This window comes from Anolis carolinensis, chromosome 3, assembly GCF_035594765.1.
Source record: "Anolis carolinensis isolate JA03-04 chromosome 3, rAnoCar3.1.pri, whole genome shotgun sequence".
Classification (NCBI taxonomy): domain Eukaryota; kingdom Metazoa; phylum Chordata; class Lepidosauria; order Squamata; family Dactyloidae; genus Anolis; species Anolis carolinensis.
The window spans coordinates 90449021-90474265 of NC_085843.1; the positions used below are offsets into that span (position 1 = coordinate 90449021).

The 25245-nt window shown below is 36.6% G+C and overlaps 1 protein-coding gene across 17 annotated transcripts in view; it reads left to right on the plus strand.

Annotated features, from left to right (window-relative positions):
- The window catches only part of dmd (dystrophin), a 1684732-nt gene that overhangs the window by 1614498 nt on the left and 44989 nt on the right, over positions 1-25245 (plus strand). For 16 of the 17 annotated variants that reach the window (XM_008107345.3, XM_016992722.2, XM_062977165.1 and 13 more), the window contains 5 exons: positions 4571-4645; positions 9221-9422; positions 12428-12513; positions 14019-14176; positions 24283-24449. In XM_008107345.3, the coding sequence (XP_008105552.2) occupies positions 4571-4645; positions 9221-9422; positions 12428-12513; positions 14019-14176; positions 24283-24449 (688 nt within the window). Of the gene's footprint in view, positions 1-4570; positions 4646-9220; positions 9423-12427; positions 12514-14018; positions 14177-24282; positions 24450-25245 lie in introns of those variants that run through there. The other variant, XR_010004953.1, reaches the window with a different exon arrangement.

The following is a 25245-nucleotide window of genomic DNA, read 5'->3' on the forward strand; positions in this document are numbered from 1 at the left end:
CTTAACCACAGTTGGATTACAGAACTGAGCCTAGTTTTCCACATCCCTCCATTTTATTCTCACTGTGGGTTGCTATGCTGGCATCATGAAACAGCAAATTGTGGAGGGCAACAGGATGAAGGAGACTGCTGATGAAGGACATGGAAGCAAACAGTAATCATGATGCAGGATATGAATTTTACATAATGCATGAAGTTGAATTTTTGTTCATAACTGGCTGCAGATGGGATCTGTACCATGCCTTATGATCTGCAAACCCATGCACCATTATTTCCTCCCATAAATCGTGAGACCCTACATGCCAATGCTGTTGAAATTCATCAGTAAACAAGATGCGTACCCTGTGTGTGCCTTATTTTAAAATACTGTGTTTGTGAATGGAGATTTGTTGCAAAGTGGTGCTTTTAAAGAGAAAGTGGCATTTTTCTTGTGTCTGTGCTGCTGAGTTTTGGCACTCAAATATGCTGCTGGAGAAAATGTTTGCTTATAACAGCTGCGAAAGGAGAAATTCCAAACATGAAATGAATCAGATAACAGAATACAGTTGCAAAGGTAGCCTTATTACCAATGTTTTGAAAACAAATGCATTTCACCCTGCACAATGAAAAGACTTTAATGCAACTTTAATTGCTATGGTTGCATTCTATGGAACTATGGAATAAAGTAAGATTGAAAAATGATAGGCATTTATAGTTAACTAGCTTTGTCCGGCCACGCGTTGCTGTGGCTTATGGGAATCATTTGTTGGCCAGGTGGAATAGCAGTGAATAGCTTTCCAGCCTCAAAGCCTGGCCGTTTTCTGGAGTAGCCAGAGTAGCACCCTCAATCAAAGAGCAGCTTTGAAACCTGGCTACTTCCTCAGTAGGGGAATCCTTGTTTGGCCAGCTTGAACTGCACTGAATAGTCTTGCAGCTTAAAGGCCTGACCGCTTTCTACATAGGGCATCCTTGCTAGGCCAGGTTCAATGGGACGGAGTAGCCTTGTGGCTTCAGAGCTTGGGAGTTTTCTATCTAGGGAAAATCTTGGTTGGTCAGGTTGAATAGCACTGTATAGCCTTGAAGTGGGCGGAGCTTAGCCTTCTAACTGGCAGCAATTGGATAAAAACAATTATTCCTTTCCCTCTAATTAGGACTTTATTTTTCTTTTCTTTTTGTTGTATGAACGTAGAGGCATGGATGAGGGGTTGTGCTGCCAAGTTTAGTGTTTTTGGAATGTGTAGTTTTGTTGTTTTGTTCTAGGCTGCAATTTCATTACTCTTTTATATATATAGATTCAGAAATATTAGAAAGTTTAACATGTTTTTATATCTGGATAAATTTATTTATTACTAATCCAAATATGGCAGTTAATTCATGTGTTGTATAAAGTTTGTTCTTCTGCTAACCTTATCCATTTACTTTACTTAAAAAACATCTGAATGTTTTTTTGTCTTTTGTAATATGCTAATCTACATCATTCACTTCTTAATTTCATTGTTAACACCAAAATCTTCCTTCTTCATTCTATCCTTACTAGTTGAAGTAAAAGTACCGATCTTTTACAAATCTACACAATGAAGTTATAGCCACAGTGCCTTAGCAAAAGAAGGCTTTATTGTGCTTTCAGGACTGATTAACTTCCTTTGTTTAGATTCCAAAATGTATTCTAAGCTACTTCAAGGTTTGTAGAGCTGGCACCAGTATGGAAAAGCTGATTTGGCAGGAAGGAATGCCAGGACAATACACTAATGAGCAACTCATTAAAATGTTAATGAAAGTCAGTTAATAGTAATAAACCAAATACACCTTGAATGTTGGTAGCATTATACTAACATGCTCATTCTTTAAACAGCTGGCTTTCAAGATGACTATCCAGAACTGACAATCTAGATCAGGACTTTTTGTCTTTTTCACATACAACACTTTCTGTCCAAAAAAAATTACATGATGACCCAGCTATATAGGTATATAAAATAAAGTTACAAAACCAAACATTTACTTATAATGAATTCAAGCTTGCTAAACAGGCTGATTTTCCCTTTTGTGGAGCATAACTGAAGCATTTTCTGCAGAGTTTATTAGAAACTGTGTATTGTTGGCAACAGATTTGTGTAAATGGGTGCTCTAGATAATTTGATGCCTGCCTGTTTTATAGTCAATAGAAATATATCATTATTTTTTTGGTGGTGCTGCTACCACTAATAATAGCAACAACCACTACTAATACCAACAATTATCTATATTACTAAAGATGGAAAGGGGAGTAGTTATGGCATAGCACTTTGTACTGCAGTTCCAAGTGGTTCACCAAAAGTGAAAATGGAATGGGGATGTAGAACAAAAGCTACAAATAAAAATGCCTTGCTCCTTTTAATTTTGATTCCATGGAGTGTTGCAAGAGCAGGCTTTGTATTGCCTTGTGGCAGCACTGAGATAAGAAAGGGAGGCATTTGCTTTGGAAGAACTCAACAAAGGGTCAGTTGGGTGAGAAGAGCCATAAAGGTGCCAGAGAAAACCTTTGTGGTACAATCACTGCAGGCACCTGCCGGTATGCACCCATTGCCTTGCACAGGCACCAGATTTATTTTGAAGTTTGTTTTTTTGATTAAAAATAGAATCAAAATGAAAAAAAAACATTTCAGTCATTATCCCATAATACTTCAGTCCCTTCTCCAACTTTTCCTGCACTTGAAGTGAGATCCTATTTTCTGCCTATTCACTGCAACTTCAAAGTCACAAAAGTTAGGTCATTATATAAACGGAAGGGGTAGTCTTGGATGGAATTGGATGCTGCCAAGAAAGAGCACAGAACTATGTGAAAGTGGCAATCGCTTCAGTACTTTATAAAGCCACATTGTTCTCTGTTGCATCATGGGGTTTGGTTCTCACATACAAAGCCTGGCAGGATTCTCTCTCTCTTTCTCTCTCGTTTAAGTTCCTCTCGGTGTAGGCTTCCCTTTTAAAATACTGGGGCAAGCAACTCTCCTCAGTTCCAAGCGGAGGGGGTGGAGGGGATGAAGACAGGATTTACAAGTTCTTAATGCTTACCTTTCTTAATGTACTTACAATTTAATAGTCTAACAGAAGCACATTGTGTCATTTTGGGACATAAGCCAGCCAAACATTTTCTTGTGGTACAGTTTCACTGAAATCTCAAGAAAGCTGTCCTATTCTTCCCTCTAGATGAGGCAGACATAACAAGCAATCCTGCATGTATTCACAGAAGCAAATCCATTCATTGTAACGTGGTTTACTCCCATGTATGGAGGCATAACATTTAATTTAACATATTAAATATTTAATAATACAGTAGAGTCTCACTTATCCAACGTTCTGGATTATCCAACGCATTTTTGTAGTCAATGTTTTCAATACATCATGATATTTTGGTGCTAAATTCGTAAATACAGTAATTACTACATAGCATTACTGCGTATTGAACTACTTTTTCTGTCAAATTTGTTGTATAACATGATGTTTTGGTGCATAATTTGTAAAATCATAACCTAATTTGATGTTTAATAGGCTTTTCCTTAATCCCTCCTTATTATCCAACATATTCACTTATCCAACATTCTGCCGGCCTGTTTATGTTGGATAAGTGAGACTCTACTGTATTTAACTTCTGTGAGACTTTGGTTTGTGTGTTTTAAACATGCCTTATAAGGACACAGTGATGATGGTGATGGCAATGTTAATGATTGTTATTTAAAAAACAGTTTGAGTCTCCTATCTCCAAAATGTTGGGACCAGATGTGTTTTGGATTTCAGATTTTTAAATTTTATTTTGGAATACCTGTATTTGTGTATACATACATAATGAAGTAGCTTGGAAACAGGATCCAAGTCTAAACATGATTTTTATTTGTGTTTTATATATGCCTCATCCACATAGCCTAACAATAATTTTATGTTGTTATCAAAGGCTTTCATGGTCGGAATCATTGGGTTGCTGTGAGTTGCTAACATCTCCTAACAAAGGATTCCCCCAGGCAGAAATTAGCCAGGCCTTGAGCTGCAAGGCTGTAAATGCTAATTAAATGATTAATTACAACATTCACACTTGCCTCCAACAGACAGGAGTGATTTCTCCCACTATGGAGCTTCCACAGATATATAAACTTCCCTTGCTTAGTTTCCAATACTGTATACCTCACAATCTCTCAGGATGCCTACCATAGATGTAGATGAAACGTCAGGAGAGAATTCTTCTGGAACATGGCCATAGAGCCCGGAAAACTCACAGCAACCCAATTTTATGTTTCATTTAAAAAACATTTGTGTACATTGAACAATTTGAAAGAAAAGTGTCACTATCTCAACTACCCATGTATACAATTTTAGATTTTGGAATTTTGGATGAAGGATGCTCAACTTGTATTTGTTCCAAGTTACCAATTTAATTATTCACATATATAGCAGGAAAGATTCTTCCAGTTTTTATTTCAAGCAATTCATTTTATCTTGTAAATCGCCTAGAGCATCTTGGATGGAGGGCGATTAATAAGTAATTAAATGATGATGATGATGATGATGATGATTTCAAACACTTATGGAATCATATATTCCATTTTTCTTCTTCTGTTTCTCAGCTGACTTGAACAATGTTAGATTCTCAGCATACAGAACTGCCATGAAGCTTCGAAGATTGCAGAAAGCTCTCTGTTGTGAGTATGCCTCAACATTTTATTTTTCCGAACATAATAACTTCAAATAGATATGCATAGACTGCTGTACATTTATCCATTAAAACACTACATATTATCATGGTATAGTAAAAGATACACCAGAAACATCTTGCTTAATTTTGTTATGGAGATTTTTTATATCAACATCATTACAACATACTGTATTTATTTCATTTTTGTAAAAGAAACCCTTTTCTTGTTCAGTCCTGGAGATTTTTTAAAATAAATTTGGGAGTAGCTCAATGGAGGTTTTCCAGAAAGTTCCTACTGGAAATATATATGTTGCAGAAAACTTCTGTTGGCTGCTAATACTCTTATGTGAAAAATGCAGATTATGTAAACATTCATCCTTAGTTTTGAAGGCAAAGATAAGAGGTAGTAGAATTCTGTAGAATAGAATACCAGGATCAAAATGAATTAAAAGTCTCTCTTTTTAATTATTCATTTTTGTTCAAAGCCAAAATATAGAGGACAGCAATTGTTTATAAACTGAATATGGACAAAATTCAGTGTTGTATAAATCACCTTCTTTTTGTACAATTGAACTTTCCCTATGACAACACATTTCACTTTCCCATCTCGCCCTCTGCTAGTTCCTCCATGTGCTTCTCCAACCCTATAGGGCATATTTGATGGTCAGAAAGCTGTAGGGAAAGGACAGTCACTACTCTGCATTTTGTTGAAGCATTAATAGATAGAATGGTTGAGTTTAACCGAATTTCTATGACACACCTGATTCCTTTTAATGTCAAGTCCATTGACGTCACCCAATTCTGACTACTTACTATTCCAACTATTCCGACTATTCAGTATTTTTCTTCCATTGACATTTAATAATTATAGAGTAAAGCCAGGTTGGGGTATCTCTTTGAACATTTTAAAAATTCCAGGTCTGTAGAAACATAATTAGATTAATTCTGCCCTGTACGTAGCTATATTGCACCCTGCAAAGGTCTGTGGCTAAAGTGCATACTAAATAATATCTTGTTCTCATACATGAATTGCAATAACAGAAGTTATTTAAAGGGATGATGAGACTTAATGGCCTAATCAGAAGATGTTTGTTTAAAGCAAGTTGTATCACATATGTCAAATCAAGTGAATGTGTTGGAATTCCAGAACCAGATCAAATGTTCAATGCTTGCCAGTTTGCTTTTCTTACAAACAGATTCTCTATTCTGAATGGACACAATTGTGTAAAAGATTATGTCAGGTTCCCTTCCTGATGAGTTGAATCTACTCTGGTCAGTGGCTTGGAGTACTTAGCTAGGATCACCTTTTAATGGTTTTTTAAAAAATGTTGTTTAAGGTTTACTTTTATTGCCATGATCTTCTTGGCAACTGTTAGACACAAAGCTTCAATGTCTTTTGACTTGATAAGAGATACAGCAAGTGGATTACTGTGTGCAAAATCTTTCCAAGAGAGTTAACAATTTCAATGAAGATAAACAAAATCCAATTTGCTCTTATTTCTTTAGCAGCTTAACTACATTGTTGCTGTGTTCTTTGTGCATTCATCTAGCAGACATTATAACTAAGCAAGTTATTTTCTGTTTTTTTGGGTGGAAGCAAAGCCTAGGTGTACTATTCTTGTAAGAGAGGTCAGTGGAAAAGGAGAAAAAAATCTTGTGTCAGCTCTGTATGTCTGTGGGTGCAAAAGTAATCATTCTGTGAGTGAGGAAGTGTTTGTGCAAAAGCAGCCTTTTTACAAGCTATAAATGTAGGAGGAGAATGATTGCACTTGTGTATAGCATTAACTAAACCAGATTTAAATGCAGTATATTTCTCCAGGAAGTGGAAATGCATGGTTCATATTTTGTGGCAGTTATAAATCATCACAGAAATGTCATGTAGACATTTGTGAAGTTGTTAGAGCACTATTTGAGCTTCTTTTACAACCACGCTTTCAAGTAGGTGCAGGAATTTTATGGCATTATTTGTCTTTATGTAACAGGTTCGCTTCATGGCCAAGTCAGATTTTTTCCCATTCCAGATGTCCTTAGAAACATGTTGTGCCACCTATGCTAAATACGGTTTCATTGTTCATGCCTGCTTCAAAGGATCCTGAGGAAGCTAACTCTGTCAAGCAATTGTAGGGTGTTTTTTGTTGTTGTTGTTGTTGTTGTTTTTTACTTTCAAACCAGTTTAATTATACAGACAAGTTACTAAATTTCCATTAGCACAATTCCTTTCATCTTAAATTGTTGCTATTAGGAAAGGAGGGAAAACAAAGAAAGCCATGCAAACATCCTTTGGAAGATTAGTATTAGAAAAGCCATGTTTTCCATAGGACATTAAAATGATACTATTGTCTACACTTAGTAGCGCAGGTAAAACTGTTGCTTTCAGTTGACATGTACATCTGTGTGTATGTGTCTTCAAATCACCTGTTGACTTATGATGATCAATTGAATTTTTTGTAGGATTTTCTTAAGCAAAAAAAAATCCTATGGCAATTCTGTCAAATCCTTCAATTCAAATAAATCCTACAGCATTGCCAGCTTCCCACCCAAGTTCTAACTGGGGCCAGCTTCCAAGATTAGATAGATCTGGTGTTTTTGGGATATGTGTAAGTAATTATGCATTGGAGTAGAATACAATACTGTGGTTTGAGTGCTAGACTAGGATTCCAGGGGACAAGAGTTTTGACTCCCCACTCACCCATGGAAGTCTGTCTTCAGTAAGTCATGCTCTCCCAGCCATAGAAGGAAGCAATGGCAAACCTCCTATGAACAAATCTTGTCCAAAAAAATCCCGCACATATGTCAAGGCCTGCGGGCCAAATCTGGCCCACTGTGTCATTTTATGTATCCCTCAAGATGCTGGACTACAACTCCTATATTCCTCATCATTAGACATCATGACTAGAGGTGATGGGAGTTGCGATATAGTAGCATCAGAAAGGCTACAGTTTGTTCTGTTTAGTTAGGACAGTATGGTTTGAGTTTAGATACAAGGCTTGTGGATATGATGGTGTTTGACTATAAAAATGTCCAACCTCAGAGTGACAAGTCTTGTTAGATTTCAGTCCCCATTATCCCCAGTCCATATGGCGAACAATAAAAAATGATGATAGCTGTAGTTCAGTAACATCTTGAGACCCAAACTGGGTAAAAACTAAAGAGGCACCCACCACTATATGTGTGTGTGTGTGTGTGTGTGTGTGTGTGTGTGTGTGTGTATATATATGTAGTTGACTCTCTGTATCCATAAATTTTTCACCCATGGATTTAACAGCCCTTTGAAGGCTGATGTGGCCCTCGATGAAAACGAGTTTGAGGCCCCTGCCTTAGGATCACTGTACTCTGTAAACACTTGAAGACACAGAACAGCAGTGTTAATTGCCTATCTCTTGTGTCACAAAACCGGTGATTTTCTAAAGTAATTTTCTCAAAACACCTTGGTTTTGAAGATCAACCCAGAAGTCAGTTACTGCAGAAACAGAAGTGTTGAAGTTATCAGCATTTCCTCTTGATGGTGACTGTGAGGATTTTCTCTGCCCTCCCTTATTGCCACTGCCTTTGCCTTGTCCTGACTGCAACTGTCCTGCTGTCATTGCCACCTTTGCTGACATAGTGCGCCAGGTGCATTTTTCTCAGCTACATTTTTATTGACTTCATCAAATTAGTTCAAATGGTGAAAGACTTTCATGTATTTTTTTAAAAAAAGAGTTAAGCCATTAGGGAAGAGCATTCAGAACTGAATAGATCCTGACGTCTAGTATTGAGTGCTATGTCACAGTTTTAACTCTGTTCTGTCACCAATAAATAATGCATATATCTATTTTCAGTTTATAGAACAATGACCAATTAAGCTTTGTGACATGATAACTTATTAAACATGGTTATGTGCAAGATGTTGTGCACGTACTGTATTCTTACAGAGTATGAGCAAAGTATAGATTTAAAATCCAAGACTATAGCTCTTTGGAAATCTATGCAATATTCCTCCCAAGCAAAAACTGTTTTCCCATTACTGCTTATCATTGGTAGATACATTAATGGCATCTTGTTTAAAGTAAAACCATCAGGTATTTTCAAGGCATGGTGCCTAATTAGCATGGAAACTTCTTCCAAAAAGGAATGGCCTTATTTGTCTGTAGGTGCATATTATAATTAGACTGCCACCTAATCCTGGAGGGGTTCAATTAATTATCATTGATGCTTTCTCTCGAAGGGGTTGAACACTCGCTGGTAAGCTCTCTGTTAAAAGTATTTTATTGCATTTTCAATTTGGCCAATAAATTTGCATTAGAGAAAGCATACTCCAGTGCTCCCTGGGGAGGCAGCTGGTATACAGATATTGCTGGACAAAAAGCAGCTTTTCATGTGCTACTAAGTAGATCTTACCTATACAGCGAAAATGCATTAGTGAGTGAAAAGTATTGAGAAAAGGAAATCTGAAAACCAAATTTGGAGGTAAGTATATTAGCCTTTCAGCTGTTCTTAGTCCATCATATTTAATCAGAGAATGAACTTGTTAACAATCAAACCATATTTTGCCACCAGTTGGGGTTTTTTCTTATTAGAGCTATTCTTTCTATGATTTCCACAGTGGATCTTTTGAGTCTGTCTTCTGCATGCGATGCCTTGGACCAGCACAACCTCAAACAGAATGACCAGCCAATGGATATACTTCAGATCATCAACTGTTTGACCACAATTTATGATCGACTGGAACAAGAGCACAATAACCTAGTCAACGTCCCTCTCTGCGTAGATATGTGCCTCAACTGGCTTTTGAATGTTTATGACACGTATGTCTGGATAGACTTCAGTGACAGTTGATTATATTGGAATTCTTCCTTTTTGAAAAAAAGAGATTGCAATTTAAATACAGCCAATTGCTGAAAGGCTATGTTTAGTTGAATCATTGAAGCCTATAGTTAGGTTTGGAGTTGTGTATGGTTCTCATATTAATGAAATGAGACATTCAGATATGATAAATAGAACAGTCTAATCATTCTCAACCCACTTTCCATTTCTTAAAGAATCACTTTGTTTGCCCCCTCTACATTTGTATTAGTACACATTGGCCAGATTTACATCATTATCAAGTTTTCCTGTTTTGCATGAGGAGCAACTTCATCTGAACAGTTAGTTTAGTTTAATCAGAGAAATCTTCATGGTTTATAGCTTTAAATGCATCCAGCCATTAAAAATATTTCTTCAAGATAATCACAACCAAATAAATTTTGATTAAGGAGTTACTGACATTTTCAGTAACATCGTTTTTCAGCATTATACCAAAATTATCTTGCTTACCATAATCTGACCCATTTCTTGTTGTACGCAATATATTATTGCACAATGTGTTCTGTACAAGGACAGTTGATATTACTTACATACTAAAACTGCTGCTTTTTTAAATCCATCCAATCTATTACTGCTCTTTATTTCTACTAAACATTCATGGAAGTTTGCATTCAGCCCAGCTAATAAATTCAAGGAGCTGTGGTAGTGCAATGGGTTATCCTTGTGCCAGCTGGACTGCTGACCTGAAGGTTGGGTTGCTGACCTGAAGGCTGTTGATTCAAATCTGCGAGATGGGGTGAGCTCCCATCTGTCAGCTCTAGCTTGCAAGGGCATGAGAGATGCCTCCCAGCAGAATGGTAACACATCTGGGCGTCCCCTGGGCAATATCTCTGTAGATGGCTAATTCTCTTACACCAGAAGCAACTTGCAATATGTTCTCAAGTTGCTTCTGACATGATAAAAAAAAAATTCAAGAGGAAACCTATCTTAAATTATTTTATTTAAAGTTGAAATTGCACATAAAGGAAGTCAAATCAGAAGTAAAGTTGCACAAATGATTATTATGGACAAACCAAGTGTGATACTAAGTCTGTAATAAAGTGCATACAACAGATTTGGAGGACTAATTGTGGTCAGTCCACAGCAGGGGTGGAAAGTTAACATTCCCCTCCTTGCTCGCTGGACATAATAGATTAAATTGAATACGTTACTTATAATTTCTTTTTAGTTGGCTGTGCAGCTTTACTGTTTGAACAACAAAATTCTCAGAAGTTCCTTTTCTTTGCAACAGAAATGGGATTTCTGCCATTTCTCATTGCAACCTGCTTCCCTCTCCAACCTCTGTCTCTTTCCTTCCTGTTTCTTATGCCAGTATGCAAGATGTTGGGAAACACACAATTTCTGTGGAAGGCTAAAAGTTACCTAGTGGATCTCCAAAATGTGCTAGGGGTGTAATTCCCCACAGTCTGTTCACATTGCACAATTCTAGTGATATACTCCACTTTAACTGCCATGACAACAATGTATAGAATCTTGGGATTTGAAGTTTACGGAAGGACATTTAGAATTGTCAGTAGGAGAGCTCACCAGACTACATATCTTAGAATTTCCAAGTGAAATATAATGCTATATTTCTGTAGTATGTTTATAATAGTAAGGTTCTAGTGCTAGGCTCTCCAGGTGTTCTAGCACTATGGTTCCAGGGCAGTTTTGGAAATTGCACCATCATTACTTCTGTGCAGTTTCCTGGAGAGATTTTAGCCTTTCGGGGAAGATGTGTGTATATCGCACAGTTCTCAGCCCTTGAGTTCCTAAAAGAAAGGGACCAATTTTAATTTTCAAAAAGAAAAAGGAAATACGACTGTTTTTAGCTAGAGCCTGGAAGGTGGGCTTGAAGAGGAGATTTTATAATACTATTGGGGGTGTTAAAGTTAATGAAGCACAATGCAGCTAATGAACTCCATCTACCAACCCAGTGAAATCCACAATAACTAATTGCCCAGCAGGCAGAATAATAAATAACGTAAGGGTTCCTTTTTATGAGTAATGTGCCAAACTCTGGCAATCCCAGTAATTATCTTTGCCTCAAGAAGTGTATTTTAACAGCAAGCATAATAAAGTACAAAACCACACTTGAAACCTATTATGGCTATGGCTCATGATGGATGCGTTAGGCCCCCAGATTCAGAGCAAGAATTCTGCTGCGTGACATTTTTGATATTATGAATATTTTGGAGGTATCTGAATACTGTAGGGAATTTAATGGTGAACTGCAAAGACCTTTGGTTGGATCTCCACTTCCATTTCTTAATTCTGCACTTTTAATAAAATGAAAAATAGTAGGACAAACACAATGCCTTCTTCCCCATTTCTGGTCTTCGAACTTTGACAGAAATGTTGTTCCAGTATACGCTGCCTTTCAACACCTTAAACACTTAACATTTTATACTGGAGTAGATACTATCTGCTATAGAAAGATGTTAATCAAATAAATCAGTAAAATTTAATCCTACAAATATAATCACAAAATATGTATGAAAATGTTTAAGCATCAAATGTTTATATCTTTAGTAGTTGTTGTTTTTTAAAATATATCAACTGTGTGAAATTAAGATTGACACTTAAGAGGGGCATTACTTCCTCTCTATTCAGCTGTTCAGCATGGAAGATGTGGTTTAATTGTATGACATTTAAGAAAATAGAGAACCTACTTTCTGAAATCACTAGGAGAATACCATACCACTTTTGCATTATGTACAACACTCCTGAAATTTTGCTCATCTATCTGAAGCAACCAACTGCAGCAATCTAATGTCATTGTTACTATCATTTTAATTATTATCTATTGGTATTATATTTTAAGGTAGTATTTTGGGAATTTAATATTATTCCTGTTTAGAGTTTTGCGGAACTTCTAATAATTTTATTGATGCAGTTAGAAGGAATGTTTGTTAATTGTATGTTGATTATTATTTCTTCACATTTTGCTATGATTTAATACCAACAGGGGTCGAACAGGAAAGATCCGGGTCCTGTCTTTTAAGACTGGCATAATTTCCCTCTGTAAAGCACACCTGGAAGATAAATACAGATGTAAGTCATGTTTCACATATTTGTAATGTTTCTTTCCTTGCAGTTTCCTGCATATGCAGAGAATTTGTTTTCTTCATTTACATCCTTTTAACATCTAAATACGTCCAAGGTATTTTTGTATACTGAATGAATCTTCTACAAAAAAATGATTATGCAGCCTTTGCTTGGAAAATTTCCTGAAGCCAAATGAAGCTACAGTCAAATACTGCATAAACAACCCAAAAGTGTATTTTTTTTAAGTCATAGCACAGGTCCCTATGTGATAAATGGGATTATATCTAATTCTGGCACAGAAATTGTAACAAGTAGTACAAGCATTTGTGCAGTGGTTTATGTTTACGCATGGATGAAAACAAGATTTCCGCATGCTTTAGGAGCCTTGGATAAAATCTGTAGACCTAGTATCAGATCATGTCAAGAAGAGGTGGAATCAGTTGATAATTTTGTTGTGCATTCATCAAAATGAGCCACAGTGAGCCCTTTTAAGGCTGAATTAGGAAAGTATGTATAAATAGACTTAAGTCTATGAAATCTTATGCTACCAACTTCTTTTTGTCAGTGAATCTCAAAAGTGCTATCAGATCCCTTTGCATGATCTAAAGTAACACAGCTACTGTATGTCATTGATCTGATTTTGTTCCACACAAACAAGAGGGGATTCTAACAAGCTATACCTAAATAAAGCTGGGTATTAAATCTGCATGAGGAAACCTGTTTACAAGATAAAAGCTTTACTGATAAATACTGATACAATAGCTGCAGAACAACACATTTTTTCATATTTTATGAAAACTTCTTAATGCTTTGAAAAAATACACAAGATTTCTCCATATTGTGTATTGATAGTATATTGCCCTTTTTATTTTCATTGGTCTTAACTTGATTGTGTATTACAAAAATGTTACTATATCCTTGCTTCAGAATGCATGAAGTATAGCAAATGCACAATACATTTTACTTGTAGAATAATTTCAGATACTTTTGTGGGCAACAGAACTTTCCTCCTCACCCTTTATTTATACACACTTCTGAATGCTGAGTGCTTTAAAACGTTGTTTGAGGGAAAAGTCATATGTCTTCTCCGGCATGGAAAAAATACATATCATGTGCCTTTTTTATTCCCCCCCCCCCCCCAAGGAACTTTTGGTTTGAATCAAACTTTGGAAAGTATTGAACAATGAACAATGTTTTGGTAGCTGTAGCATTGACTCCTTTTTGATTGTATGCACATTTTATGCAAATAATTTAATTCAATCTAAAAAAACCTTGCTGAACATTAAGGGTTAAAGAGCATTATATATAAAAACTGCTATACCATAATTATTTCAGAATTGCTATATCAGAGAGGTTTGCATTGCTAAATTGCCAAAAGAATTGTAATCAAACTAATAAGAGACCTGAGACCTGATGGAAATGCTCCATTATTTTCATCTGTGAAAGCAATTTTTTTTTTGATACAGATGGATAGATCCCATCTTTTTAATTGCTTTTTGTGTTTCCTCCAGATCTGTTCAAGCAGGTAGCAAGTCCCACTGGATTCTGTGACCAGCGTCGCCTGGGCCTCCTCCTTCACGACTCCATCCAGATTCCAAGGCAGCTGGGAGAAGTCGCCTCTTTTGGTGGCAGCAACATTGAACCAAGTGTTAGGAGCTGCTTTCAGTTTGTAAGTTTGTTCATGTTTTTCCTATTTCATTTTTTTTGTTTCCAGTTTTATGTGCAAATGCTAAATTTAAATGCTGAAGAAATAAATGTGAGGAACACAGCATTCTTAACTATTATTTTTGTTTTGATTTTCCTGGAATCTTATTGGAACAGCAATTGCTATATGGCAACCTTTCTACAATTCTACACATTTTTGAATAGACAGTCCTCAGAATGATAGCAATGTTTCTGAAAATAATGATGTGGATCAGCTCTGTTCAATTTAATCATAAAATACTATAATATGTTGTTCTTGTTTTTGTTAAAATATAGCAGGGAGTGGCTTTCTCTCTCTCCAGGAATAGCAACTTGTAAGGGCCAGCAGTGTATAGTGGTTTTGAACACTAGACTCTACAGATCTAAGTAGGATTCAGATCCCCACTCAGACATTGAACGTACTGGGTGAACTTAGGCAAGTCACACCTTTTCAACATGAGAGGAAGGCAAATGAATAAATATTGCCAAGAACTTTCCATGATAGGCTTACCATAGGGACACAGTAAATCACAAATGACTAACAATTTATGAGTCTGTTGTCGAAGGCTTTCATGGCCGGGATCACAGGGTTGTTGCATGTTTTCTGGGCTGTATGGCCATGTTCCAGAAGTATTCTCTGACATTTCGCCCAAATCTATGGCAGGTATCCTCAGAGGTTGTGAGGTAATTTGTGAGTCTTTTTTTCTTAGCTGGGAAAATGGTGGAATGATGGGTCTGGAAGGGCCACAAAAAGGGTCCTGGAGGGCCACGTGAGCCACATTTTGCCCACCTGTTTTAAATCACTCATAAACTTGGATAAAGCTAAAAATAATTTAATCAGTGGGGCTTCACTGATTATACTTTTCCTCCTGCACAGCTATTAAAAGTGAAGGAGCATTATTCTGTTTAACCCTATGAGACCACTTTGTTTTCTTGCCTACGCTCTGATGGATAGGTGTTTATTGGCTCTATCAAGGAAAATAATGTACATTTGTAAATTATTATTACATCTCAAGGTGATTTAGGTCTTGAATTTTCAGTTCAATTCAAATTCACTGTCTCTAAGCAATAGTTGTATGCCTTCAAGTGGTATATGACTTACGGCGATTCTCAGTGAACTTATCACCAGTTTTCTTGGAACCCAGTGTGTTTCAATGGCCAATTGGAGATTCAAACTGGTATCACTCAGTATCAGAGAAAGGCTCCCTCTGAATATATCTTTCCAGGAAAGTCCTATGATAGTTGCCATGACCAGAGTTGACTTGAAGACCAATATTTGACTTTAAATTTACATTGCTCCTTTGAATTGTTCAATTTTTAATAATAATAATAATAATAATAATAATAATAATAATAATAAGTATTGCATTCTTGTGTGCCTTCAAGTCATTTCTGTTTTTTGACAGCCCTATCACAAGGTTTTCGTGGCATAATTTGTTCAGAGGATGTTTGCCCTTCTCTTTGTCATAGGCTGAGAGACTGTGACTTGCCCAAGGTCACCAAGTGGGTTTTCATGGCTGAACAGGGATTTGAACCCCAGTCTCCCAGTGTCCTAGTCCAACACTCAAACCATTTTGCCCCATTGGCTTGCTAATGGAGTGATAGCTCTCCAGAGATTGGAAATTCAAGTCCACAGGTTTTCTGAGGTTGTATGTTTTCATATCTATGTCTATGTTTTTGGTTTTTGCTTCCTTTTATTTTTCTATTACGTTATCACTCTGCTCAGAAAAATAAAATAGTTGCTCATAATCAGCAGGAGAGGAAAGCAGTTTTGATTTTAGGGGATGGCGGAGGCCTAGATTTTTTGCGAATCAATACTGGTCATATATTATATTCCCCAGTCTGTTTGTTTTTCTAATTGGAAGGAAGATCAGGTTTGTCCAGAACTTTAAGGACAAAAATTGGATCAAATCAGGCTCAGAGACTGAAAGCCCGAACCCCTGATTTTCAGATAAATAGGGGTACAAGGCTGCACGGCAGTGTTAAGTTAAAAGCACCATTTTAGCACTAAGCCTGTTTCTCAATCTTTTTCATTTTGTTTGCTTGTACTTTAGCCTCAATGCATTTCCCATTCCCCAATTAATTTGGGGAAGTAAACCAATTACATAGTTGCATTTTAGCTTGAGATATTTCTGGATGTTTTCTCTAGTAATTTCAATTGAGCTTCCAGGCTGGCTTGATTATTTAGAGATTGGCAGATGAATACTCTCTTTCCCTCCACTCGCCGTCTCCCAGCAGCATTTGATATTATGGGCTGTGTTATTTTGTTTGGAACACTGATTAGCAGCCAAGAGATGTCTTTGCACTAGTTTCACAAATTTTTCAGTAAGCGACTTGGGGACTAAGCTTTGGAGAGCCATAAACAATTTATAGAAATTACAAATGTGGTTTTCCACAAGCACTGCTTATTTCAATATCTTTGTTAAGCTTTTATACGGTATCTACTTGGAGCTGATGACAGATCAACAGAATACATAAAATACAAAGTCTGACTGTCATTACCTATGTTTGACTCTTCATCAAGTTTCAGGAGAAGACAGTGGTCAAAGGACTGAGAACCAGTATACTAAAGCTGAATCTAGAGAAGGTAGATAATGTAGATAAGACATGATGTTGATAAGAAGTGAGTTTCCTTTGGCTTTATGGTTTGAGTTGCTCAATGGATGCATATTCAGTCTGTGATTGTTTCGGGATTCAACTGACTACAGACAGTTCCCAAGTTACAAACATCAAACTTACAAATGACTCATGGTTAAGAATGGGGGTGAGACACCAGGAGGTGAGAGAAATCTACCCCTTGGAAAGGAAATCCACTCCTGAAAGAGTTAACATGGGGAAAAAGTTTCTCCACTGAAGATTTATCACCAATCAATCCTTGTTTCTACAATAAGCCAAATTTTTCAAAATCCAATGATTACAGGGACAGAAAGTGAGGTGAAATGTTTTGAACAAGGGCACAGACAGTAAAACAGACACCACAGGGATATTAACCCTTCCTTATGCTGTCCAAAGTATATATGCATGCGTGTGTGTTTGTTTGTGTGTGTGTATATATATCTGGAGTTACACTTTTAAAATGTCCCTGTTCCGACTTACATACAAATTAAACTTAAGAACAAACCTATCTTGTTCGTAACTTGGGGACTACCTGTACTTGAAAAGCAGGCTTTGGCTATCATCAAGAGTGCTGTTCATTAGTCATATCTTCTATATCAGCTACTCTGTCTAAACCTGTCTTGGAAAGATGGTTTAACAGATACTACAGTATTAAGCATTGCCAAAAGAAGCATCTATTTCACATCAGCTACATCAACTCCAGTGAACTCAGCAGTTAGTGGAGTATAGCTTGCAGGCCCTGTTCAGTCTGCCAGTTTCAAGTGCTAGATTGATCTGAGAGACTACGGATTCATCTATATGGACCATATAACCCAGGGCGAATTAGAATGACCCCTGTGGCATTCTTCTTCCTCCTCCCCCCCCCCCCCCCCGCCCTTTTATCTATGTGTTGCATAGGTACCCTGGTAAATGTCAGGAGTTTTTTGGTTTTTTTGGCAACAGGACTACCAAAGTAAGGGTGGTCATCTAGTGACAGAGGGGAGCAGTATAGCCACCACAGAGCTGATGCAAAGTACTGCAGCCCACACCAGCCTCAGGATTTCCTGCTAGTATGGATGTCCCCTGTGACTAAACCCCATTGATTATTTCCAACAGGAGTAGACCGAATCAGCTTTTGAATGGTGAATCAACATATAGGTAAATCATACTGAATTATTAGGTCATTTTAGTCAGGAGTCACAGCAGGATGTAGGCCTTTGTATTTCCCAGAATTTTCCCTTCTCAATGAAGATTTCAGCAGTTTTTTTTATTTCAAACAATTTAATCTCCCCTTTTTGGTAGCTGTTGTTTTTATTTTATAACGTTACTGTATATTTCAGGTAGCATTTCATCAATTATCTGCTTGCAGTTATTCAAAGTGTATGCATTGTGTATTTGTGTTGTGAAAAACATGTGTGCCATATGGATTGTATCATTTATGTTGATTGTTCCTGGCTATCCATTCATTCTGTTCTTTTCTTTCAACATTATTATTTTGAGAGGGAGGATCCAAGTTGTTAGACCACCCATTTCACACAAAATTTTACTAAGAGCTGGAATGAGTTAAATGGAAGAAAGGAGCCTTTACCCTGGTAATATGAAGTCTTGGAAAATGAATGAAAGATGGGGGGATATGTCAGCAACAATTGTGTATCAGAATCTATACTTCCAGCCTATTTGATTAGGTTCCCTTACAATAATATTTTTTTTCTTACACAACAAAATAGAAATGTGACGTTTACCACACCAGTAGATAACAAGGGCTGGGAGTTTGTTTGGGTCACATAAGTACTTCATAGTGAGGTCCGAGATCTGGCATTATGCATGTGGAAAAAGAAGTGGCATTTGCAGTATTTCTGTCAATGGTTGTAAAATGGAGCTACATTTTCCCCCTAAGGATTGATGGGATCTTTAAAAATGAAAGTCTCTACAACTTTGACATGTTATCCCCTCCCCTACAAGCATGAAGATAAGCCACAACAACTCAAAAGTTACACACATTACGTAGAACTTGAGTTTTTTTGCTTATTTATTTTGTTCATTTTTTTTCCTTCAACCCCACTACCACTTGCATCTTAAGGTTTTGAAACAAATAGCGATACCTTAAGGTTCAGTGAACATATCAATTGTATCAACTGTATATTTCTTACCTGCTCAACCTGGACTTTTGAACACCAGCTCAAATAGGCACTATCAAATAGTATTCAGGTTACAATTTTGATTGATTTCTGAGATACGGGAATTCTCTTCAGTAGCTCAGATGCAGTAAAATTTGCTACTGCTATCCAGCAAGCAGTCCATTCAATAAGTTGTAGCTCTGGTGAATGAATGGGGTAAACAGCAGTCTCTGAAATTTTGCCAAGACTTGGAAAAAAGAGAGAAATTTAGCTATAAAATGTTGTCTAATTTAAAAAGTTTCGGTAGTAAGGTTGGAAAAGGCACTTTATATACATTTTTTCTGTATCACCATCTACCTAGTTGGAAGAAGGTGATCCTCTTTCTCTCTGCAGTCTCTGTGTACCCAAAAATTCTGTTCCAGGGGCATAGGGAACCTCCTGGAGATAGTTTCCAAGTGGCTCTAACAGCTGTGGTGGAAAGGAACTAGAAAGAAGCCCTGAAAGAACATACTGAAATTTCTACATGTGATATTTCTTTAATTTTTTTTAGCGTCTCTCACCATACTTCCAGGATTTCCTAACATGTCTGTATGAGTGAGAACGCAAGAGAAAATGTGTGTGCCTGTTGACTTATAGCAACCCCGTGAATTTCATAGGGATTTCTTAAACTCAGAAGTGGTTTTGATAATCTCTCTTTCTCTCTTCCCTGCCCCAGTCTTGGAAGGACCTGTATATATTTGTGACTAAGCTATTTATCTTTGCGTTTGTATTAAACTTGGATTAAGACAAACATTGGTAACAAAAATAAGGTGGGAAGCCAAATCACTGCCATCAATTATCATTATCATTTTCAAATCTTTATTTATATACTGGCTTTTGCCCAGAAGTTTGCAAATTAAGACAAATACAGTTTAAACAAACCAGCGGTCAACATAAAGTATAATTAAACTATCATTAACATTAAAAACAATTCAAATCATATAATTAAAGTAATATAAAGCAGTTTAAAAATAAGACAGTCAGAAAAAATATAGAAGCCAATTCAAAATATTTTATTTTTTGAAAGCCCATTGAAATTAATAGTCCTTGTCTGTCAGTGGAAGGACATCAAGGAGAAGATCACCCTAGCCTCTTTAGGAATGGATTATCAGGGCCTAAGGGCAACAATTGAGAAGACCCTGTCTTGTGTAACCTCCAGATGCTCTTGTCAAAGTGGTAGGAATGAGAAAAGGCCCTCTCCTGCATATTTCAGGACCAAGACAGATCCATATGAGGAGGTACATGAGTCAGATGAAGTCAGGAGGATAACCATGTTTTCCCACCTGATAGCTTCACCCAGAACTTTGGTCACCTGTCCCCTTTCCCATTTTCTAGAAAGTGCTGTCTTGAGACTGCTTTGCTTTCATCAGCATTTATCCTGGCTGTTTGTTTAAATATTGCCTATTATGCATATAAAAATTATAATACAGTAGGCCCTCCAAATCTGCGAGCTCTATATCCACAATTTCTACCAAACATGGACCATAATATCTCATTAAGTGGCAGCAGCATGAATGTGGACATGCTGAAACTAGTATGTTCATGTCACCACCATTTAATAATATGGAGCATTTTTTTATTTTATTTTTTGGATTCACGCAGAATCCTGGAACTGAATCTGTATGGATATGGCCTACTGCAGGTTTTCTTTAAATCGATAGATAGGAAAAATATGAAATTCTAATCTAATCTAAATATGATTCTACAATCATATTCTGCATGATAAGAATGGTTGCTGTTTAATCTTTTCATTGGAGATGAATAGCATCCTTGATTGATAAGTCAAATTTTTATCATGTATTAAATGTTTAGAAGGAATAAATGATTTTTATATAACACTATAATGAAAACATGTTTTCCTCTTGAAATGTATTTTGATGTTTCAGTAAGAATTTAAATATCAAATATAACGGTTTTTGTCTGGAAAGTAGAAAATACACAATTAAATGCTATGATTTACATTTTTGCTGTGGCAATTACAGAGACCTATGTTGTGAGAGGGAAACAAATATTCATTTCCCTGTTGTTTGTCTGGATATATTTTGCTGGATTATAGAGTCTTCCCCTTCATAAAACCCCTAGCAACTATTTGGCTGGATTTAGAGATTATTAAAGAAATTGTAATAGCAGCTCAGGGAACATTCTGGAAGGATCTGTCCTCTATTGCCTGACCCTAAAAAGGTTTTCTCAATGTGGCTTTGAAGCATTTCCGTTCCAGCTTTGGTGCATTTTAATGTGGGCGAGATTGTACATGCTGTACACTATGTAAATTGAAACAGACAACTCTCAAGACCATTAGGAATCAACAGAATTTATATGAATCTGCAAAAAATCGAAAATCAAAATGCTCTTTCAGTATTACAGGAGGGCTTTCATCCATTCAGTGTATGCTCTCGTAAATTAAAAGCAACTACAAAAGGTATTGCGTTGAGCTCTTTATTCTTAATCTTTCTGCAGCATACACTGTAGCATTTCAGAACAGAATCCCCTTATTCCCCTTCTGGTAGCATGAACAGCATATAGAATGATTTTTAGGGATACATAGACATGTTCTAGTATTATGTTTGTATGTTATGTGCTGGACTTTTTATGTGTTTTAATCATTTAATATATTTCATTGTATTTTAATTTGAACAATGTCTACCCAAGCTTTTGTCTATCAGTCATTAAGAAAATAAGAAGACACGGTTTGCAGCTGGTGTTGCTCAGGACCAACATCAAATCCAATTCCTACTTTTAATTAATCTACTGAGTGATTATCCTTCTTTTTGACATAGCTTCTGATGTAAACCAATGTAGAATTTTTTTTTAAAAAAAATCCGACCTTCTTGATAATGGTAAAATATTAGTGTTGATATTTCTTTATTGTGGTAGTTTTTCATATGCTGATCTCATTTTCGGACATACACCTAGCCAATTCCAAGGAATAAAGGTGTTACTCTGGTCATATTTTCTTAATTTAGGGTCTTAACATAAGGAAAAGATTCAGAAAATGGTCTATAATTTGGAATTAACATGAAGACTAAAAGAATTTGAGGTGGTTTTGCAGGCCCAAGTAAGGGACCCTGAAAGACATAATTAGTATTTTTCATGTATTAAATCAGGATTGAGTAGATTTAATCATTTTAATAGTTAATAAAGAAGACTTCAGGGAAGTAAAGGAAGCCAGGAAGACATGAACAGCTTGCAAATGAGGTTAGAAACATTTATTAAGATGAAATTAAACTTCCAGAATATTTTTATTACAGAAAGAAGAGAGAAAGAAATTACAAAGTTAATGCAGGATCCACAGAATAATTAGCTTCTTAGTAAAAGAAGACTTTAATCCAAAGTGCAAGCCTTTGTTAAGATTTAGTGGTTTTAAGGGAGGAAAAGTGCCATATCAGAAATTCAGCTATCAAGAATAACTTTAAAAATTGCCAGGGGCAGGAGACAAGTTAGCAGAAGTTTGGACAATAGTAAGGAACAGGGTTGAAAAAAAAGTAACAATCGTCATGTTGATTAAGATCCTAAACACTGGATGAGGACAAACAAATTGAAATTGAATCCAGACAAGACAGAGGTCCTCCAGGTCAGTCATAGGGCCAATCAGGGTAGAGGGTGGCAACCTGTGCTGAATGGGGTCACACTCCCCCTGAAGACACAGGTTCACAGTCTGGGGGTCCTTCTGGATTCATCACTAAGCCTGGAGGCCCAGGTGTCGGCGGTGGCCAGGAGGGCTTTCACACAACTAAAACTTGTGCGCCAGCTGCACCCATACTTTGAGAAGCCAGACCTGGCCATGGTGGTCCATTCCTTGGTTACATCCCATTTAGACTACTATAATGGACTTTATGTGGGGATGCCCCTGAAGAGTACCAAGAAACTTCAATTAGTTCAAAGAACTGCAGCCAGGTTACTTACAGGTGCTGAACCCAGAGAGCGGTCAACCACTCTGCTACAGCACCTGTACTGGCTGTCAATTCATTTCTGAGCTGGTTTTGATCTTTAAAGCCCTAAATGGTTCAGGTCCAACTTACTTATCTGACTGCATCTCCTCATACCAACCGGCCCACTCTTTAAGTTCTTCAGGGCAGGCCTTACTCTCATTTCCATCATTGTCGCAAATGTGACTGACATCAACAAGGGAGAGTGCATTCTTGGCGGCTGCTCCTACCCTATGGAACACACTCCCAAAAGAAATTAAAACAGCTCCCTCCCTTGTCTCTTTCAAGAACCAACTAAAAACCTTCCTGTTTAAACAGGCATCCAGCAAAGAAAATTAATCAGGAATGACAGGAATATAATATGTTATGACTGGAGTAGAGTGCAATATATGTCTTGATATGATGCCTCATGAACTTGAATTATACTGTTGTTGTTTTTCTTAATATGTTTATCCTATTATGCTTATATTGTTGATGTACTCTGATTGTTGTTGTTTTTCCTATTGTTTTTCATCAATTTGACTGTCACCTGGAATGGCGACATCAATAATCCAAACCTTTTTCTTTTCCACAACTGTGATGTCTGGTGTGTTGTGTTCCAGAACTTTGTCAGTCTGGATTATTATTATTATTATTATTATTATTATTATTATTATTATTATTATTATTATCAACACAACGACGTTGTATGGCACAGCAAACAAGATAGATATGCTGGATTTCGTTTCACAAAACCACAAGTCGAACACTTCCCAAGTGTCTAGGACTGTGTGATGTATTTTCTGATGATGTGTGCAGATCCCAGTAGGGTGGCCTTTTGCAGTTGGCAGATGGTGATTTTGTCAATGTCTATTGTTTCCAAATGCCGGCTGAGATATTATTATTATTATTATTATTATTATTATTATTATTATTATTATTATTAAAACCACAGAATATAAATCTGATAATAGGGAAATGTTCGATATAGTGTTCTCATGCTATTTGTTTCATAACAGTTGAGAGGATGGTTACAGGGATAAATCAAACAATGGGAAGTGATGTTTATCCACCTACTGCTCTTTGAATTTTGTATACATTCCCATATGTAATATTAGTTCCCAAGAATAAAGGGAACTTGGTAAAAAATAATAGTGCCTGGAGTTTGGAAAATTTCCAAAGGGAAGTCCATAAGTGTGGACAGAGTAAAATACACTTCTTCCCACCCATGAATGCTCCCTTACAATTTGTCCTTGTATCTTCATCCATGCTACCTCAACAAACACAGCTTTGAGAGTATGGTATGGTGATGTTATGTTACCATTTGAAAATCAGAGGACTGAAGAGGATGATGCCAGAAACTTAGGGGAATGAAAACACGAATTTAAAATGCATCATTTTCTTGAGTTGTCTCCTCTGTCTCCTTTCTATCATAGGCCAATAACAAGCCTGAAATTGAGGCAGCCCTTTTTCTGGATTGGATGAGACTTGAACCACAGTCTATGGTATGGCTGCCAGTTTTACATAGGGTGGCTGCTGCTGAAACCGCCAAACACCAAGCCAAGTGTAACATCTGTAAAGAGTGTCCAATTATTGGGTTCAGGTACGTTGTTTCCACTATTTTTTCTTTTTTCATTACCAGAAGAATGAGTGAATTTTTTAATTTGGACTTCAACTTCCACAATTCCTAACATCAGGGAAGGTGGCTGGGATTTCTGGGAGTTGAAGTCAAAAACACCCGAAGTTTGCCCATGCCTGGTCCACATTTTGGTATACAGAAGGATAATATCAATGTTAAGAGAACTGGACTAAAAAGAACACAGAGCAATTATTTGAAAAGACATAATAAACTCAAGCAGAAAATACAGCATCTCTGCAAGTTCACCAAGAAAGATAACTGAGTAGACTGCACTCAAATAATTCGCCATCGTTTTGCCAGTGAATGGGTGACTTTAAATTGAAATGTACCCAGCACATTTCTGAAAGCTTCTTTCTTGTACCTTCTTCAGCATGGTGAAAAGTGCAATAATGATAACGAATTAATGTGATTGACAAATGGACTGGCCTTGGACTATGATTTGAATTTGCATGATTTTAATTGATCTTTTAATAATTGATGTTTTTAATTGTTTGGATTTTAATTGTATTTGTTTATTTTTGGAATTGTATGTAGTCAGCATCAAATTGTTGCCTGTTGTAAGGCCACCCTAAGTCCCCTTTGGAGTGAGAAGTTCATGGTACAAATGTGAGAAATAAATAAATATTGGATTTTTTTAAAGGAATGTAAAATAGATGTTTGTATATCATCTTTTTCTTTGACATAGGTATTTTTTTAGTTCATAATGATCTTCATTCTTCAGACTATAATCTAGAGCCTATTGTACATCAGACGTGAGCAA